This window comes from Oncorhynchus keta, chromosome 15 (assembly GCF_023373465.1).
Source record: "Oncorhynchus keta strain PuntledgeMale-10-30-2019 chromosome 15, Oket_V2, whole genome shotgun sequence".
In the NCBI taxonomy this organism is placed as follows: domain Eukaryota; kingdom Metazoa; phylum Chordata; class Actinopteri; order Salmoniformes; family Salmonidae; genus Oncorhynchus; species Oncorhynchus keta.
In genome coordinates this window covers 42,759,616-42,780,157 of record NC_068435.1, presented here as the reverse complement: position 1 = coordinate 42,780,157, position 20,542 = coordinate 42,759,616, and the positions used below count along the sequence as shown (strand labels likewise).

The 20,542-nt window shown below is 44.6% G+C and overlaps 1 protein-coding gene across 5 annotated transcripts in view; it reads right to left on the bottom strand.

Annotated features, from left to right (window-relative positions):
- LOC118395252 (capping protein, Arp2/3 and myosin-I linker protein 3-like) overlaps positions 1 to 15,509 on the bottom strand; it is a 53,506-nt gene extending 37,997 nt beyond the window's left edge. For 3 of the 5 annotated variants that reach the window (XM_052464165.1, XM_052464169.1, XM_052464167.1), the window contains exons 1-3: positions 15,306 to 15,495; positions 7,124 to 7,278; positions 504 to 598 (exon numbers count right to left, since the gene is read on the bottom strand). In XM_052464165.1, coding sequence (XP_052320125.1) covers positions 504 to 598; positions 7,124 to 7,181 — 153 coding nt within the window. In that variant the 5' untranslated portion in view covers positions 7,182 to 7,278; positions 15,306 to 15,495. Of the gene's footprint in view, positions 1 to 503; positions 599 to 7,123; positions 7,279 to 15,305 lie in introns of all 5 variants that reach the window. The other 2 variants (XM_052464166.1, XM_052464168.1) reach the window with 2 other exon arrangements.
- Positions 15,510 to 20,542: the final 5,033 nt, after the last annotated feature.

Sequence of the window (20,542 nt, the reverse complement as noted above, 5' to 3'; positions counted from 1 at the left end):
GTGTGTGTGTGTGTGTGTGTGTGTGTGTGTGTGTGTGTGTGTGTGTGTGTGTCTGTCATTAGTAACTGATACGGGTGACTAATTGAGGATGTCTCAAAAGCAGCAATGTCCGGAAGTGTGTGTGTTGGCTCGCACAAGCTGCTAGGACACCTCTCAGTCCGCTTACACACCCTCAGGCACACACACACTGGCATGAGCGCACGCGCACACAGGGGCACGCACGCACACACACACACACACACACACACACACACACACACACACACACACCATCCCCATGCCTCTGGCATTAGAGGCACACTGCCACTTCTAATAAAGGTTGAAAGGATGGACTCAATGCCCCATGGTGTCCCGTTTGCTCTTAGGGGAGTGTGTGGACCACCAAGCTTGAATGCCCGATTAAAATGGATTGTACTCCAATTGAAAGTTCAAAATACACTACATTGACCTGAGATATAGAATGCAGATTTCTGACAGTAGAGTTTATTGTGAAGGGGCCTCACCAGTATCCTGTCCTCTGATTTGCCGTGCTTGGTGTCCTGCTTTACAGCTCGCACAAACTTGATAGATTGTTTATCAATGAGCCTCCTGATGCTCTCTGTGGAAAGAAGGCATGAAACAAAAGTCAATACTGCAAGTAAATTCCTCTGTCACAAAAACGCTCTCTTACAGGCAACATGACAAACACCACGGCACAGACACACATACACGAGAAAACAAGAGGAAATGAAACTGGTTTTATATTTAGCCCCAGAGATGGAACTGATTTGGAGGTACAGTCACACTATGAGACACAAGAGACAGAGGGGCATGGCAAACAGCTTTAGTAGAATGTTATGTTAAAGGAAGTTTTATCAAAGTTTTACCAAATAGTTGATACACATCACATTATTTCTTATTAAGTTGCCATATCCAAAAGACACCATAAGCTTTCAAACACCAAGGCTGTGTTTAGACAGGCAGCCCAATTCGGATCTTTTTTTCACTAATTGGTCTCTTGACTAATGTGATCATCTCTGAAAAAGATCTGATGTGAAAAGAGCTGATGTGATTGGTCACAAAACACGAAAGGGGGGAATGGGGACAGAGGAGGGAGAGACGAGGAAGGATCAGAGAAAGACAGAGAGTTAAGGCAGCTGTAATCAACTTTAATCTCTGTAAAAGCTCAGACACAGCGATAGGATTGTCAAACATTTGCCTGCCGACACCCGTGAACAGTCAATCTTTTTTGTGTTCAAATAGCAAGGACCTCGTCAGCCACTAAACCCTGTTCAAATTCTCCAAACCAGAAGGTGGCAGTAGCGTTATTTGCATATCCGAGCATATTGCTTATGGTCTAGATTCAAAGCTATCTGCGCTAATGTTGCTATTTTGTAGAAAGCCCTTGTTGATACTATGGCCACAGCTACATTCACTGCCTAGCAAGAATTCACTCTCCATAATCGGAGGGCCTGTTGTCCAGACCTCTGGCAGTCTCTATGGGGCTGCCACAGGGTTCAATTATCGGGCCGACTCTTTTCTCTGTATATATCAATGATGTCGCTCTTGCTGCGGGTGATTCTTTGATCCACTTCTACGCAGACGACACCATTCTGTATATATCTGGCCCTTCTTTGGACACTGTGTTAAAAAACCTCCAAACAAGCTTCAACGCCATACAACTCTCCTTCCGTGGCCTCCAACTGCTCTTAAATTCTAGTAAAACGAACTGCATGCTCTTCAACCGATCGCTGCCAGCACCCGCCCGCTCGACTAGAATATGTGGACAACTATAAATACCTAGGTGTCTGGCTAGACTGTAAACTCTCCTTCTAGAGTCACATTAAGCATCTCCAATCCAATGTTAAATCTAGAATTGGCTTCCTGTTTCGCAAAAAAGCCTCCTTCACTCAAAATAGCCTCCAACACTCTACTCAGCAAATTGGATGCAGTCTATCACAGTGCCATCCGTTTAGTCTCCAAAGCCCCATATATTACCCACCACTGCAACCTGTATGCTCTCGTTGGCTGGCCCTAGCTTCATATTCATCGCCAAACCCACTGGCTCCTGGTCATCTTTGCTAGGTAAAGCTCCACCTTATCTCAGCTCACTGGTCACCATAGCAGCACCCACCCGTAGCACGCGCACCAGCAGGTATATTTCACTGGTCACCCCCAAAGCCAATTCCTCCTTTGGCCGCCTTCCCATCCAATTCTCTGCTGCCAATGACTGGAACGAACTGCAAAAATCACTGAAGCTGGAGACTCATATCTCTCTCACTAACTTTAAGCACCAGCTCTCATCTGTAAATAGCCCATCCAACTACCTCATCCCCATACTGTTATATATTTTTTTTTCTCCTTTGCACCCCAGTATCTCTACTTGCACATTCATCTTCTGCACATCTATCACTCCAGTGTTTAATTGCTAAATTGCTATATTGTAATTATTTTGCAACTATGGCCTATTTATTGCCTTATATCCCTTATCTTACCTCATTTGCACACACTGTATATATACTTTTTTCTATTGTGTTATTGACTGTATGTTTGTTTATTCCATGTGTAACTCCGTGTTGTTGTTTGTGTCGCACTGTTTTGCTTTATCTTGACCAGGTCGCAGCTGTAAATGAGAACTTGTTCTCAACTGGCCTACCTGGTTAAATAAAGGTGAAATAACATTTTAAAATGCTGCCAAACATACCCTCGCAAAACTGACTATCCTACCGATCCTTGACTTCGGCGATTCGTAATTTACAAAATATCCTCCCATAAAGCTCTGCCTTATCTCAGCTCACTGGTCACCATAGCAACACCCACCCGTAGCACACACTCCAGCAGGTAATATTTTACCTGTGTAAACAGCCCATCCAACCAACTACCTACCTCATCCCCATATTTGTTTAGGTTTTTCTGCTCTTTTGCACACCATTATTTCTACTTGCACATCCTCATCTGCACATATATCACTCCAGTGTAAATCGCTAAATTGTAATTACTTCACCACTATTGGCCTATTTATTGCCTTACCTCCTTACTTCATTTGCACACACTGTATACAGATTTTTCTATTGTGTTATTGACTGGACATTTGTTTGTCCCATGTGTAACTCTGTGTTGTTTTCATCGCACTACTTTGCTTTATCTTGGCCAGGTCCCAGTTGTAACTGAGAACTTGTTCTCAACTGGCCTATCTGGTTAAATTATGGTTGGTTTTTAAAAATTAAAAATCCCATTATGCCAGTGCCAGCCCATAGCCAAATGTTTAGCTAGCTAGCTAACATTAGCACATTTGCTAACTAGCAAAAAATAGCTAGCTAGCTATGGACACTGCACTAATTCAGCTGCTAACACAGGCAGCTGATTCACAGAAACTAGCTAACCCATTGCAATTGTATTATAATATCAATACTAGCTATTGTGGTTAGCTAGTAGGAAGTATTTAGTGTTGTGTGCATCGTGTCTTCGCTAGCTTGACTAGCTTGCACTTGGCTAGCTACACTACATGACCAAAGTATGTGGACACCTGCTCATCGAACATCTCATTCCAAAATCATGTGCATTAATATGGAGTTGGTCCCCCCTTTGCTGCTATGACAGACTCCACTCTTCTGGGAAAGCTTTCCACTAGATGTTGGAACATTGCTGCGGTGACTTAGCATTAGTGAGGTTGGGCACTGATATTGGCCGATTAGGCCTGGCTCGCAGTCGGCGTTCTAATTCATCTCAAATGTGTTTGTGGGGTTGAGGGCTCTGTGCAGGCCAGTCAAGTTCTTCCACACCGATCTCGACAAACCATTTCTGTATGGACCTCGCTTTGTGCATGCGGGCATTGTCATGCTGAAACAGGAAAGGGCCTTCACCAAACTGTTGCCACAAACTTGGAAGCACAGAATCGTCTAGAATGTCATTGTATGCTGTAGCATTAAGATTTCCCTTCACTGAAACTAAGGAGTCCGAACCATGAAAAACAGCCCCAGATCAGTATTCCTCCTCCTCCAAACTTTATGGTTGGGACTATGCATTGGGGCAGGTAGCATTCTCCTAGCATCCATCAAACCCAGATTAGTCCGTCAGACTGCTAGAGGGGGAAGCAGGATTCATCACTACAGAGTCCAGTGGCAAGCAAGCTTTACACCACTCCAGCCGACTCTTGGCACTGCGCATTGTGATCTTAGGCTTGTGTGCAGCTGCTCGGCCATGGAAACCCATTTCATGAAGCTACCGACGAATAGTTATTGTTCTGGCGTTGCTTCTAGAGGCAATTTGGAACCTATATCAGTGCCACATTGAAAGTCACTGAGCTCTTCAGTAAGGCCATTCTACTGCCAATTTTTCTATGGAGATTGCATGGCTGTGTGCTCGATTTTATGGCTGAAATAGCCGAATCCACTAATTTGAAGGGTTGTCCACATATTTTGAAATATTTTGTATTGTATTTTTTGTACCATCCCATAGTCTACATTGCATATGAAGTGTGACTGGTTCAACTGTAGATGAAAATCCCCTCTTTTTCCCTTTTTCTCTTGGCACCCCCACTTCGGGGATCGTTCTCTCTGATTGGCTCAAAGTCAAGTTGTTGGCCACTGACGAGCATTGCGATTCTACAAGTAGAATTGGTAGGTTTTGTCGCTGCCGGGTCGGCAAGCAGCAGATAACGCTTTTGTTCTAGCAAGAAAAGGAACGGCCTGCCACTATGATAAGTACCTGTCGGCAGTACCTATCGGCAATGAGATTCTCGGTGTGTTTCATGCTTAAAAACCACTCAATTAAAGCCCTTAACACTCGGCATTACCACAGAAGGCCCGGCCACAGCATATGATGAACTACCATGAAAGAGAGAGGAAGGAGAGAGAGAGATGGGAGAGGAGAGGATGAGTTAAAACCTAGCCAGGAGATCCGACCCATTTGCTTACAGATTCATTTGGGTCGGACAGGCTTCCTGCGTAGATTAAAATATAGTGGAGCCAGCGCGAGATATTTTTCGCAAAACGTAGCATGAATTTTGAATGAGTGGGACACATTTTTTTTGCATTTCCGTCTTCTGTAACCTCTTTCAACATCTATCCAACACATTAGCCCAACACACTTCTGAAATCCTCAAGATGTTTCCTAATCGCACAGAAAAACTCATGTTGATATCATATTCACAGAGGCATGACACACTCATTTGTGTACACCGAGTCCAAACCATATTTTCTGTTTTGCGTTTGGTAGACTACGACAGCAGGTTAGATGAACTGGGACACGATGATTATAATCCTGATTGTACTCCAATGACAATTCAATTCAATTTTGTGTGATTAGGAAACATGTGTTGGGATAATATATTGGATAGATGTCTGAACAGATTACAAACCCACTTTTTCTGAATTCACTAAAATAACAGTACCAATAACAGTACTACAAAAAAACATGTTTACAGGATATAGTACTATAAGCCGACAACAACAAAAATGATTGAAGTACAAAAAGGTAAACAAAATATTGCCAACTTTTTAATAGTATGCACATTTACATCACAATTTGTGATTATTATTTATGACAGTTTTATAACCTCAACATCAAAACAGACAAAAATCTATGTCACTTATCTTACTGTGTGCTTCACAGGGTGAGCTCCCACCTTGACGCTTGCTCTGTGATGTCACACCAATGAAGTGATCATGTGGTTTCTCTGCAAGGGCTTAGTCACAATAGTGTTGACTTTCTCTCGTCAGACCAATGAATAAATGTGTCAGGATTAAGCTGTGCCAGTTTACATGACCTCCCACTCTTTCTGATTTCACCCTGCCTCAATCCAGGAATGAAAAATGCATTGTACTCCCAAATGTTACACTGACAAGGTTGAACGACTGCTTGCTGAACAGTCGCTCAATCTTCTCAGTGTAACAGTTGTAATAACTGGACAATTCGGAGTACAATGTTGATTAATGTGCACTGTCCCTGTAAAAAAAAAAAAAAAAACTCAAACTCGATGCATTTCTGAAAGAGATGGATTGGGGGACGTTTTCTGAGACATTTCTGGTGCCGGCTCCACCGTGTCTTCATCGACACAGGAAGCCTGTCTGAATCCTAGCGTAGCTGTAAGCAAGCGGGTCGGATCTGCTGGCGAAGTTAAAAACCTGCCTTGATTGTCTAATGGAACTGCTCTTTCTCCATGAGTGCCCACCACACATCCCTTCAACCTCTCTCTGTACCTTTAGCTCTGACTGGTCATTACCACAGCCAAATCCACAAACAAACAAGGGATTCATTTGCCATCATGATAATTAACAGCGAGAGACACCCTTTTAATAACACCCTCCTGTCCAATGGTGTCAGTCGGTGTGTGTGCGTGCAATGTGTTTGTGTGTGTGTATATGTCAGACACTACCATTGTGCTGGCATGTGTGACCAACGTGAGTGTGATCGTGCTTGTCACATGTTTAAATATAACTCTTAGTGTGTGTGTGTGTGTGTGTGTGTGTGTGTGTGTGTGTGTGTGTGTGTGTGTGTGTGTGTGTGTGTGTGTGTGTGTGTGTGTGTGTGTGTGTGTGTGTGTGTGTGTGTGTGTGTGTGTGTGTGTGTGTGTGTGTGTGTGTGTGTGTACTAAACAGTGGTATGCTGAGCGCTGCACACCCTAAGGGCACTATAGCCCATCTCTTCAGCGTAGAGGGCCTCTCAATGCAAAAACTCATGCATGCAAGCGTCAAACAAAATGATTGTTCCACATAACACCCCTACACACGAACACGCTGAAAGGAAAACGATTAAAGCCAAGGCAAAGCACCCAGAGACACGCACAGGCAGGCACGCATTTGCAGTAACACACATCCAACCAACTCGCTACTGACAGAAGTGAGGTTTAATAACCGTTTAAAGTATGATTGTGGTAAACACAGAGCAGGCAGCGGGAACCAAAGCAATCCCAACGTAGCCTGTTTATTTCGATTCGGATCGATAGGAATAACAGGTTATCATTCCTGACGTGGGTTTACACAGGAGAACATGGAACGTCAAAAAGAGAGTGACAGGTACAATAAAATAACCATTGGAATTCTCAACAGCGATAGGCTCTGTATTCTGACCAGGAAATATAGTATGTAGGCTGCAGCAGGTGTTGAGCATGACAGTGAATTTAAAAGAGCAGTTTTGCGCTTACCTGTGTTTTCCCTGCCGACCTGAACGAAACCTGCAGCGGTGGTCTCTTTAGAGGCCATAGCGCGCCCCGACTCTCCGTCTGCGCTTCTTATAATCAAGGGAGAGAGCCGCTAATGCGTTTCAACTGGCAATCGGAGAGTAGCGCGACTCCAGTTCCTATAAACATATCAAATCGGGGGGAGAGACAGATAGAGCGAGAGAGATAGAGCGCGCGCGAGAGAGAGAGAGAGAGAGAGAGAGAGAGAGAGAGAGAGAGAGAGAGAGAGAGAGAGAGAGAGAGAGAGCGCATCAGTCAATGCAAGAAGCATAGACCCAAGTGCTTCAGATATTACTTTTAATATGTGAGTGAAAATAAAATAATAACACTATAATCTCGAATCTCAAATAATCTCAACACTAATTCTAATAACACGAATTATTAAAAGTCACACAAAAAAACATTGAATAAACGTATTAAATTGGTCAAAAAAATCTAATGATAATTGTTATCTTTAATATCATAATTAATAATGACTCCATTTTGCTTCATTAGATCACAAAACCTTTGGTTAATTTCATTCATATCAAGAAATAGCCTTACAGTACCGCCCATTGTCAATATATGGCCATGGAGACAGTTTTTTGTGAGCTGGATGGTTGCCAACAATTATTACACAGCATGGACTGCTGCAGTACAAACTGGAGGAGAAGTCACCGCGTTTCCATCCACAGTTTTCATGCGACTCAAATCATACCGTATTTTTAAAAATCACAACAGCTGTGATGGAATGAAAAGGGAACGGTTCGGTACCGTGGTAAAGTTGCTTTGAGATTCGATATTTGCCAAACATTCGGACCATCGAACACCAATAGCTTGCGATCGATTTGAGTTTTATGAAGAAAAAAGATGTTCATCAAAGCACAGTTTCGTAATCACACAGCAATAGTGTAGGCAGCCTGGCCACAGTCAATGCAGCTAGTTAGGAACTACCAACAAAGTGCATGATCACAATATTAAAATATGAACAGCTCTTACACCATGTGACTGAGCAACCTTATTTCAGCTGTACATTATTCTTTAAACAGAGAGGCATGTTACAGACTCTTTAGTTTTCTCGTAAAATGATTCCTATGTTTTTGAAATATACATATTTATACAAAAATCAACTAAAATGCAATAGCTCCTTGACCATGTGACCTAGACACCTCAAACCAACTTTGGAATGTTTACAGGGTTGGGACACACATAGCATACATACCGTTTGGTTTCCCCAGTAAGCACTTACACACTTTTATATCAATATTTGAATATGTACAATTTAAATAGCAACCACATGATTTAGCAACCTAGTTTCAACTGTCCATTATTACTTATATAAACAGTCATGTTGCACACACTAGTGTTCTCATAAAATGATTCCTACATTAAAAAAAAAAAGTATATAAACAGTGCATTCGGGAAAGTATTCAGACTCCTTGACTATTTCCACATTTTGTTAAGTTACAGCCCTATTCTAAAATTGATTCCATTGTTTTTTCCCCTGATCAATCCACACACAATCCCCATAATGACAAAGCAAAAAATATATATATATATCACATTTACATAAATATTCAGACCCTTTACTCAGTACTTTGTTGAAGCACCTTTGACAGCGATTACAGCCTTGAGTCAAATCAAATCAAAGTTTATTTGTCACGCGCGCCGAATACAAGTGAAATGCTTACTTACAGGCCCTAACCAACAGTGCAATTTTTAAGTAAAAAAAATAGGTATTAGGTGAACAAGTAACAAAATAAAAAACAACAGTAAAAAGCCAGTGAATAATAACAGTAGCGATGCTATATACAGTAGCGATGCTATAACAATAGAGAGGCTATATACAGTAGCGATGCTATAACAGTAGAGAGGCTATATACAGTAGAGAGGCTATATACAGTAGAGAGGCTATAACAGTAGAGAGGCTATATACAGTAGAGAGGCTATATACAGTAGCGATGCTATAACAGTAGAGAGGCTATATACAGTAGCGAGGCTATAACAGTAGAGAGGCTATATACAGTAGAGAGGCTATATACAGTAGCGATGCTATAACAGTAGAGAGGCTATATACAGTAGAGAGGCTATATACAGTAGCGATGCTATATACAGTAGAGAGGCTATATACAGTAGAGAGGCTATATACAGTAGAGAGGCTATATACAGTAGAGAGGCTATATACAGTAGCGATGCTATAACAGTAGAGAGGCTATATACAGTAGAGAGGCTATTTACAGTAGCGATGCTATAACAGTAGAGAGGCTATATACAGTAGCGATGCTATAACAGTAGAGAGGCTATATACAGTAGCGATGCTATAACAGTAGCGAGGCTAAATACAGGCACCGGTTAGTCAGCCTAATTGAGGTAGTATGTACATTTAGGTATGGTTAAAGTGACTATGCATATATGATGAACAGAGTGTAGCAGTAGCGTGAAAGAGGTGTTGGCAGGTGGTGGGTTGCTTAATGCAGGGAAACATAAATCAGTTTTACCTAATTTCTATCAACATGTACTCCACACACAGAGACGCATACAAAGCTCTCCCTCGTCCTCCATTTGGTAAATCTGACCACAATTCTATCCTCCTAATTAATTCCTGCTTATGAGCAACAATTCAAGCAGGAAGCACCAGTGACTCGGTCTATAAAAAAGTGGTCAGATGAAGCAGATGCTAAACTACAGGACTGTTTTGATATCACAGACTGGAACATTTTCCTGGATTCTTCCGATTGCATTGAGGAGTACACCACATCAGTCACTGGCTTTATCAATGACTGCATCGAGGACGTTGTCCCCACACTGACTGTATGTACATACCCCAACCAGAAGCCATGGATTAAAGGCAACATTCGCACTGAGCTAAAGGGTAGAGCTGCCGCTTTCAAGGTGTGGGACTCTAATCCGCAAGCTTATAAGAAATCCTGCAATGCTCTCTGACGAACAATCAAACAGGCAAAGCGCCAATACAGGGCTAAGATCAAATCGTATTACACCGGCTCCAATGCTCATCTTTTATGGCAGGGCTTGCAAACCATTACAGACTACAGGGAAGCACAGCCGCGAGCTGCCCAGTGACACGAGCCTACCAGATGAGCTAAATCACTTCTATACTCGCTTCGAAGCAAGCAACACTGAGGCATGCATGACAGCACAAGCTGTTCTGGACAACTGTGTGATCATGCTCTTAGTAGCCGACATGAGTAAGACCTTACAGGTCAACATTCACAAGGCCGCGGGGCTAGACGGATTACCAGGACGTGTGCTCCGGGTATGTGCTGACCAACTGGCATGTGTCTTCACTGACATTTTCAACATGTCCCTGATTGAGTCTGTAAAACCAACATGTTTCAAGCAGACCACCATAGTCCATGTACCCAAGAACACTAAGGCAACCTGCCTAAGTGACTACAGACCCGTAGCACTCACGTCTATAGCCATGAAGAGCTTTGAAAGGCTGGTAATGGCTCACATCAACTCCATTATCCCAGAAACCCTAGACCCACTCCAATTTGCATACCGCCCAAACAGATTCACAGATGATGCAATCTCTATTGCACTTCACACTGCCCTTTCCCACCTGGACAAAAGGAACCCCTATGTGAGAATGCTATTTATTGACTACAGCTCAGCGTTTAACACCATAGTGCCCTCAAAGCTCATCACTAAGCTAAGGATCCTGGGACTAAACACCTCCCTCTGCAACTGGATCCTGGACTTCCTGACGGGCCGCTCCCAGGTGGTGAGGGTAAGTAGCAACACATCTGCCATGCTGATCCTCAACACTGGAGCCCCTCAGTGGTGCGTGCTTAGTCCCCTCCTGTAATCCCTGTTCACCCATGACTGCGTGGCCAGGTATGACTCCAACACCATCGTTAAGTTTGCCGACGACACAACAGTGGTAGGCCTGCCACCGACATCGACGAGACAGCCTATAGGGAGGAGGTCAGAGACCTGGCTGGGTAGTGCCAGAATAACAACCTATCCCTCAACGTAACCAAGACTAAGGAGATGATTGTGGACTAGAGGAAAAGGACGACCCAGCACGCCCCCATTCTCATCAACGGGGCTGTAGTGGAGCACATCACCAACAAACTAGAATGATCCAAACACACCAAGATAGTCGTAAAGAGGGCACGACAAAGCCTATTGCCCCCTCGGGAAACTAAAAAGATTTGGCATGGGTCCTCAGATCCTCAAAAGGTTCTACAGCTGCAACATTGAGAGCATCCTGACTGGTTGCATCACTGCCTGGTATGATGGACTTTCGAGTCTTCTTGGGTGTGACTCTACAAGCTTGGCACAGCTCTATTTGGGGAGTTTCTCCCTATCTTCTCTGCAGTTCATCTCAAGCTCTGTCAAGTTGGATGGGGAGCGTTGCTGCACAGCTATTTTCAGTTCTCTCCAGGGATGTTCAATGGGGTTCAAGTCTGGGCTCTGGCTGGACAACTCAAGGACATGGAGACCTGTCCTGAAGCCACTCCTGCATTGTCTTGGCTGTGTGCTTAGGGTTGTTATCCTATTGGAAGATGAACCTTCACCCCAGTCTGAGGACCTGAGCGCTCTGGAGCAGGTTTTCATCAAAGATCTCTCTATACTTTGCTCCATACTCTTTCCCTCGATCCTGACTAGTCTCCCAGTACCTGCCACTGAAAAACATACCCACAGTATGATGCCGCCTCCACCATTATTATTATTATTATTATATTACCATGCTTCACCCTAGGGATGGTGCAAGGTTTCCTCTAGACCTGAAGCTGGCATTCACATTTCATCAGACCAGCCAATCTTGTTTCTCATGGTCTGAGAGTCCTTAGGTGCCTTTTGGAAAACTCCATGTGTCTTTTATTGAGGAGTGGCTCCCGTCTGGCTACTCTACCATAAAGGCCTGATTGGAGGAGTGCTGCAGAGCTGGTTGTCATTCTGGAAGGTTCTCCCATCTCCATAGAGGAACTCTAGAGCTCTGTCAGAGTGACCATTGGATTCTTGGTCACCTCCCTGACCAAGGCCCTTCTACCCGATTGCTCAGTTAGGCCGGGCAACCAGCTCTAGGAAGACTTCCATTTAAGAATGATGGAGGCCACTGTGTTCTTGGGGTACTTCATTGCTGCAAATATGTTTTGGTACCCTTCCCCTGATCTGCGCCTCGACACAATTCTATCTCGAAGCTAAACAGACTGTTCCTTCGACATCATGGCTTGCTTTTTGATCTGACATGCACTGTCGACTGTGGGACTTTATATAGACAGGTGTGTGCCTTTCCAAATCATGTCCAATTATTTGAATTTACCACAGGTGGACTCCAATCAAGTTGTAGAAACATCTCAAGGTGTCACGCCTTGGTCATTGTATTTTGTGTTTTCGTTATATTATTTGGTCAGGCCAGGGTGTGACATGGGTTTATGTTATATTGTATTTTCGTATTGGGGTTTGTAGTATTTGGGATCGCGGCTGATTAGGGGTGTTGTATAGGCTTGGCTGCCTGAGGCGGTTCTCAATCAGAGTCAGGTGATTCTCGTTGTCTCTGATTGGGAACCGTATTTAGGTAGCCTGGTTTCGCTTTGTATTTTGTGGGTGATTGTTCCTGTCTCTGTGTAGTTTCACCAGATAGGCTGTAATAGGTTTCACGTTCCGTTTGTTGTTTTTGTATATGTATAACTTATTTCATGTATCACGATCTTTGTTCATTAAAGACATGAGTAACCACTACGCTGCATTTCGGTCTGACTCTCTTTCTACAAACGAAGAACGCCGTTACACAAGGATGATCAATGGAAACAGGATGCACCTGAGCTCAATTTCGAGTCTCATATCAAAGGGTCTGAAAACGTATGTAAAGTTATTTCTGTTCTCTATTTTTAATACATTTGCAAAAATGTCTAAAAACCTGTTTTCGCTTTGTCATTATGGGGTATTGTGTTTATGAGGAAAATGTTTTATTTAATCCATTTTAGAATAAGGCTGTAACGTAACAAAATGTGGAATAAGTCAAGGCGTCCGAATACTTTCTGAATGCACTGTGTGTCTATTCATACAATACCGGATGGGTAACACTTTATTTTAAGGGTCCGTAAAAAAACATTTATAAAGAATTTTACCCTTTTTTCTCCCCAATTTTGTTGTATCCAATTGGTAGTTACAGTCTTGTCTCATCGCTGCAACTCCCGTACGGACTCGGGAGAGGCAAAGGTCGAGCAACCCAACCAAGCCGCACTGCTTCTTGACACACTGCTCGCTTAACCCGGAAGCCAGCCGCAACAACGTCTTGGAGGAAACACTGTACACCTGGCAACCATGTCAGTGTGCACTGCGCCCGGCCCACCACAGGAGTTGCTAGTGCGCGATGGGACAAGGACATCCCTGCAGACCAAACCCTCCCCTAACCCGGACGACGCTGGGCCAATTGTGCACCGCCCCATGGGTCTCCCGGTCGCGACCAGCTGCAACAGAGCCTGGACTTGAACCCAGAATCTCTAGTGACACAGCTTTATGTGACAAATTAGCCTTAGACCACTGCACCACTCGGGAGTCAAGCATTTATAAATTGTGTGTTCACCATATATTAATAGTTAACCCCTGTTAATAAACCATTTACTAATCTTTCGTAAAGTCTTTTTGCAGTCCCTAATCTAAATTGAGTGCTATTCATACTTTATGAACACATTATAAATGTTTTCAGTGACCAGTGTAATTGCTCACATAAAGATAGACATGTCATTGGTAGGAATTCCTGCAGTATGGTGAGTAGCCGGTTTGTAAGTGACTTATACATGGTTTATTATGGACCCTTATAATGAAGTGTTACCCTATAGGCTAGGATTTTGCTGGGCCCAGCCCAGTTATGCTAGACTTAGCAGCACAGACGGCTCAGCAGCTGCAGGCAAGTGTAGTGGACGTAGGATGGAGAGAGAGAGAGAGAGAGAGAGAGAGAGAGAGAGAGACACTGACACATGTAATGCCAGTGTATTGATATTTTGGGTCTATATGATATATGTAATAGTAATTAACCGTTAGGATACAATATTCTTAAATCCACATCAAAACAATATGCACATTTTCCCACCAGAGATGTGTTTCCATCAAATTGACTTGTTGCAGATAAAAAGCTGTGCGCAATTTGTGGTTTAATTCCCATGTACAGAATAAAGTTAAATGGGTTTCCATCGCATTTTCAACTCAACTGAAGGTTTTCTCACAAAAAATGTTGCGTTATATAGGGAGTGTGCCCACTTTAGCATTGGCACATGCGCTCTAACTAACAGCTTGCAGATACAGTGTGGGTATAGCCCACTATGACTAGGGAAACCATGCAGTTAAATAGGCTACAGATGGAATAAGTTATGATGAACTTCACAGGGTGGTGAAAGCGCACTGTGATCTTGATGTGCCTTTCCAATTAATATCAAGGGTCTTTTTCTGGAGACATGATGATTCATGCTTGACTGCTGTTTGACAACTACAAATATTGTCATCCGTGATAATCTCATCATGTAGACCAATGGTCACCGAACCTTTTCTGAGTCAAGATCCCTTTCTGAGTCAAAATGCGAGCAGAGAGCTACCACTCAGATTTTCTTTTAAACATGTCTTAAAAAATGTAAGCCTATGCAACATTAACCAATTAAAAACAATCATGTAGCAATGAGGTTTGTGCAGTAGGCTATAGGCCCAATACATTACACCCGCATATTGGCTACACTTGAATTGCCCTGCCAATGAGGTTCTTCTCAGACCCTTTTGAAATGATATTTCAACATTTTAGGTGCATCATCCCACTGATAATAGATCATTGTTGTATTACTTGTGATGCACAGCTTTTACTGGACTGATGGCCTGCATCTGATGGTGTCACGAATCCCGCTTCCTGAGTCTGTGTTTGCCTGTGTTTCTGTCCTGGAGTGTGTTTCCGGTGTCCTGGAACGCACCCTGTCTGGTTGCCCGGCGAATTAGCTTGTTGGGAGATCGATGTTCACCCGCACCTGTATCCCATCAGTAATCTGCACACCTGTCCTGATCATCACCTCTCTCCTTCAAAAGCTCTGACCTGACATCCATTCCCTGCCGGATCGTTAGCCATGAACAGTATGTTGTGCCATAGTATCAGCCTCAAGTTGGATAGAATTTGTTTTGTTGTTTTTTTGCGTATTGCTTGCCTTAAACTTACCTCCGTTTGTTCTGTCTTCAGTTACTCACCCGGATCATTTACCCCATTCCCGCCTGGTCGTCGGAGGATTCTGCTACCCCATTGGATCCACCTATTTACTCCCATCAACTCACTACCGCTGCCCGCTACGCCACCTGGATATATCTACCCATTCACATTCACTTGTAAATAAATACTCACCTTCTTCCTACTCTCCTTGTCCTGGTCTGCTTCTGGGTTCGATTTTGAAAGAACGTGACAGATGGTCAGTCTGAGGGGAGGGAGGGAGCAGCCTTGAGGCTACCTCCCACCTGACTCGCCGTCCCTCCTCTCTCGCTCCCTTAAATGAGAAGAGGGGTTACAAACTTCCAGCTGATTGCAGAAATAAGGCAGAAATAATGCAGTGTGACTTATGACCAGAGAAACTAAAATATTCTGTGATATTAAAAAAGACACAAGCTGCAAATAATAACAACGCAAGCTCGTCAACTCTTCGCTATAATCATTCATTGCCGCTGCAGTGCTGGTTGTAGCGTGAGTGGAAGTAGGGAGATCGCAAATGTATGGCTTATAAAACTGTTGAACAAAGTGTTGACGGTGCTGAATAACAACTTAAATAAGAACTCACTCATAAAAACAGCAGCTTTCGCTCTGGTCATGGTTGGAAAAGAAATCTCACATGATCAACTTTGCTGTGCATTCAAAGCTTCTTTTTACAGTCTATGGATCGAGGAAACTGTGCAGACACGGTGATCTGGGCTATCTGAATGGACAGTGGTAGGCCTACAGGCGCACTTCATTTGCTCTCTGAGCCTGCCTGGTAAGTTCTACCTTCAGACACATGAAATGGTTCAAAATGGGAACACTTTGCCTTCCCGGCGCTAGGGCTACTGAATCTACCGCCAACAGCAGAAAAATAAATAAATAGGAACGCAAGGCTTTATCTTTGGGTTTTTTACAGAAATGTTTGGGGATTGACTAGGAATGGCTATATCCACAACATGTCCATTTTGTGGAAACACACCACTGGTGGGAAGATGCAGATTTTAGAATATTCACATGAAAATCTATCGCCAATTAGATAGAAACGCAGCTACTGAAGCAAATATGTTGGGTCTGTTTGAAGGGCAAGCCAGGTTTGGCCATTTGGTTATCTCTATTGTCCATTTGGTGGAAACACCACTGGTATATGTTGGGTCTGTTTGAAGGGCAAGCCAGGTTTGGCCATTTGGTTATCTCTATTGTCCGTTTGGTGGAAACACCACTGACGGGAAAATGTGTATATTTTCTTCATGCAGATTTTAGAATATTCACATGAAAATCTATCGCCAATTGGATGTAAACCTAGTTATTGGAGGAAATATGTTGAGTCTGTTTGAAGGGCAGGCCAGGTTTTGCCATTTGGTTATCTTTATTGGAATCAATATTTTTGAATACGTGGATGCCTTCATTTAAGATAACGTATTTCAACCCATCAATCTGCACAGTATGGGAGAGCCATGAGGTTTAGTTCAGTACAAATCCGTACAGGTTTCAGGCACTATTCCTTCGCATTCTTGATTTACCATCTTGCCATCAATTACCATCTTGCAAAAACACTCTATTACACACAGCATTACAAACACACACCCTGTCTCTCTCTCTCTCACACACACACACACACACACACACACACACACACACACACACACACACACACACACACACGAAAACAACAGGAAATAAATGGGAACTGACATGATTCTGAAAAGGAGGGGTACGGTAGAGTTATGAGACAAACGAAAGAGGGGCATGGCAAACAGATTAAGCAAAATGACTCATTTCCCTTTGTATCCTTGAAAGGATTGGTACAGATCACAAAGGGCTTGAGAGGCCTGATTGGATCAAGCAGCAAATAAAGCAGAAAACAGAAAGAGTCTAGTGGGATTATTCCACCGATCTGAGCCATTGCTTGTCGAACCCAACCCTAAGTCATTTCACAAATGCAATATCTGCTATTGTTTTACAGCCTCCTTTGTCCCTTTCACTCTGCAGTGAAGTGGATGATAAACCCATGTGTGTGAGCATTCACCATGCACTACACACACAAACAGTTCAGGGTTAGCTTGCATTTGTGAGAGGTGTGTGTGAGGGTGTATAGAAGGCACAGGAGCAGCTGGCTCTGGTGTCATCCCTAACACTGGCCCTTAAGGGGCCCCATGGCCACATAAACATGTTTGTGTCAGTTTGTGTGTGAGAGGAGACCTTTGTGTCTGTGTCTCTCAAATGATGTCACTGGAGTGAAAGACCCCCAGTGGGGGGGCATAACAGCAGGGAGAGAAGGGGAGGGAGGGAAGGGTGAGTTTAGGATAGAAGACAATGAAAACTGTCAGGTTTAGGGTCTCCTCTCCTTGAATTTGCTTTCCCTGTCCAGTTCTTCAACCCTAGTGCAGATGGAAAAGAGGCAGCAGCCACTGCAGACCATTGAGATCGAACCTCCGCTGAAGAGTTAAGGTGAGATGATAAACAGGCCGACACGGGGTCCAGGTTTCACAGGGTGAAAGACTTCAGCTGTTCACACGGACACGCTTGAAAGTATGATCTCATCCTTTATTAATGAATACAGCATCTCAAAGACAGGAGCAGGGACGTCCTCAGTGTACTCTCACTTACCTCTCTGTCTGTAAGGATGTATGTATGAACGCTCCCAGTAAAAAATAAACTCAGACATGTTATTTCCACTAAAACATTTACAGTTGACTGACTTTTGGACCATCACACATGGTCCTATGGAATAGATCATACAATAGCCTCTTATCTGTGCATATTTTTTGTTGACAAGAACCTCAGAATCTGTGCATTTTGAAATACAAAGTGGTGCTTAGCTAAAGGAGATTTACAGACTGTATCCATTTCATAATTTTAGGTCTTGGTCTTTTCCCGACTGTCTACACCAGGATGTGTGCAAGTAGGATAAGGCAGTTACGCTTCATATATATATATACTAACAGTGCTTGGGCCTACCAGTGCTTATGATGTGCTGCCCTCACCTGGTGAGACAGGGTAAAATCCTATTCCCATTTCTCCTCTTTTCCGTTTCACATGAATGAGCATTGGCTGATGCAGGCATGAAATGAGTGCTGCATATAGTAAAGGATATAACGGTAATTATGTTTGCTTTTTCGAAGCTCACTGTGCTGAACATGGAAAGTTCAGTTTGTCACAGTGTTTGAGTGCACATGTCAAAGCAAATCATAGTGGGGGAGTCATTCACTATTATAAGAACTCCACCTATGGCCCAAGGCAGCATGCAGCTAGGGCCAAAACTCTCTTCATCTGGCTGATGGGACTACATGGGTGACCTTTACAGCTTGTGCTGTGACTGAGCAGTCAGACATAAAGCAGAGTATGAAGCCTGTCAGTCATACAAGCCCACAGAGAATTGCTGTCGCTACAGCACCCTGGCTTCCCCCCAGTCTGCACTCACCTCTCCCAGGGTTCCGTTCACGTGGTCCCCAGCTGCTGACCGGGCGTTTCGGGATCTCAAACACTGCTTCACCACGGCTCCCATCTTGGTTCATCCTGACCCGTCCGGCCACTTCGTGGTGGAGGCCCCACGTCTACTACCCCAGGGGTCCAGATAACCAGATGTTCGTGCCTGACGCTGTCCGCTCCGTGGTCCTGGAGTTGTCCCATTCCTCCAGGCTTGCCTGCCACCTGGGCTCCCGTTGGATCCTGGCTTTTGTGCGACAACGCTTTTGGTGGCCTACCATGGTTCCCGATGTCTCTGCATTTCTCACCGCTTGGACGGTCTGTGCACAGAACAAGACTCCTCGGCAAGCTCCGGCTGGTCTCCTCCAACCTCTGCCTGTCCCTCACCGTCCCTGATCTCACATCTCCCTGGACTTTGTCACGGGTCTCCCCCATCTGATGGCAACACCGCCATCCTGACCGTTGTGGATCGGTTTTCCAAAGCCTCCCACTTTATTCTTCTCCCCAAGCTACCCTCCGGATCTTCCGGATCCCATGGACTGCCAGCCGACATGGTCTCCAACCGGGGTCCTCAGTTCTCACCCCAGGTTCTGGAAGGTGTTCTGCACCCTCATTGGGTCATTGGCCAGCCTGTCCTCCGGTTTCCATCCCAATCAAATGGCCAGTCGGTGCGAGACAACCAGGACCTTGAGACTACTCTGCACTGCCTGCTCTCCGCCAACCCCACCACCTGGAGCCAACAGCTTGTGTGGGTCGAGTATGCCCACAACACCCTTCCCTGCTCTTCCACCGGCCTATCACCGTTTGAATGTTCCCTGGGGTATCACCCCCTGCTCTTCCCTGAGCAGGAAGAAGGGCTCGGCATACCTTCTGCCCAGATGTTTGCCCGCAGCTGTCGTCGTACCTGGAGGAGAGCCCGGTCGGCCCTCCTCAAGACCACTTCCAGGTATCTACGACAAGTGGATCGCCACCGGACCCCGGCTCCCCAGTATCATGTCGGGCAGAAGGTATCGCTGTCCACCCGGATCTGCCCCTCCGGGTGGAATCCCGCAAACTCTCCCCCCGGTTTATCGGTCCGTTTCCCATCTCCAAAGTTATTAGCCCCACTGCTGTTGCCCCGTACCCTTTCCGAAACATCCCGCCTTTCATGGGTCTAGAGTTAAACCCATGTCTCACAGCCCTTTGTCTCTTGTCTCCAGGCCCACCCCTCTCCCTCGTCTCATCGACAGCCAACCGCAGTACACGGTGAGGCGTCTCCTGAAGGTTTGATCTCGGGGCAGGGGGTTCCAGTATCTGGTTGACTGGGAGGATTATGGCCCAGAGGAGAGGTGCTGGGCCTCCGCCAGGGACATCCTGTACAGGGACAATGCCGACATCCCGGTCAACCAGGTATGCACACAGGTAGGATGCCAGGTGTGGGGGGGTTACTGTCACACCCTGATCTGTTTCACCGGTCTATGTGCTAGTCTCCACCCCCCTCCAGGTGTGCTCATCTTCCCCATTATCCCCTGTGTATTTATACCTGTGTTTGTCTGTTGTCAGTTCATTTTGTTCTTAAAACCTACCAGCATTTGTTCCCCTACTCCAGTCTGTTTCTTGCTCCTGTTTTCTGCCGTCCCTATTCTGGACCCTTTGCACCAATCTCTGGATTACTGATCCCTGCCTGCCTTTGACCTGTTGTTTGCCAGCCCCTATGTTAGAAATAAACTTTTGTTTCTTCAACACTGTCTGCATCTGGGACATACCTGAAACGTGATACATTCACCATTGTTTGCAATTAAATAGAT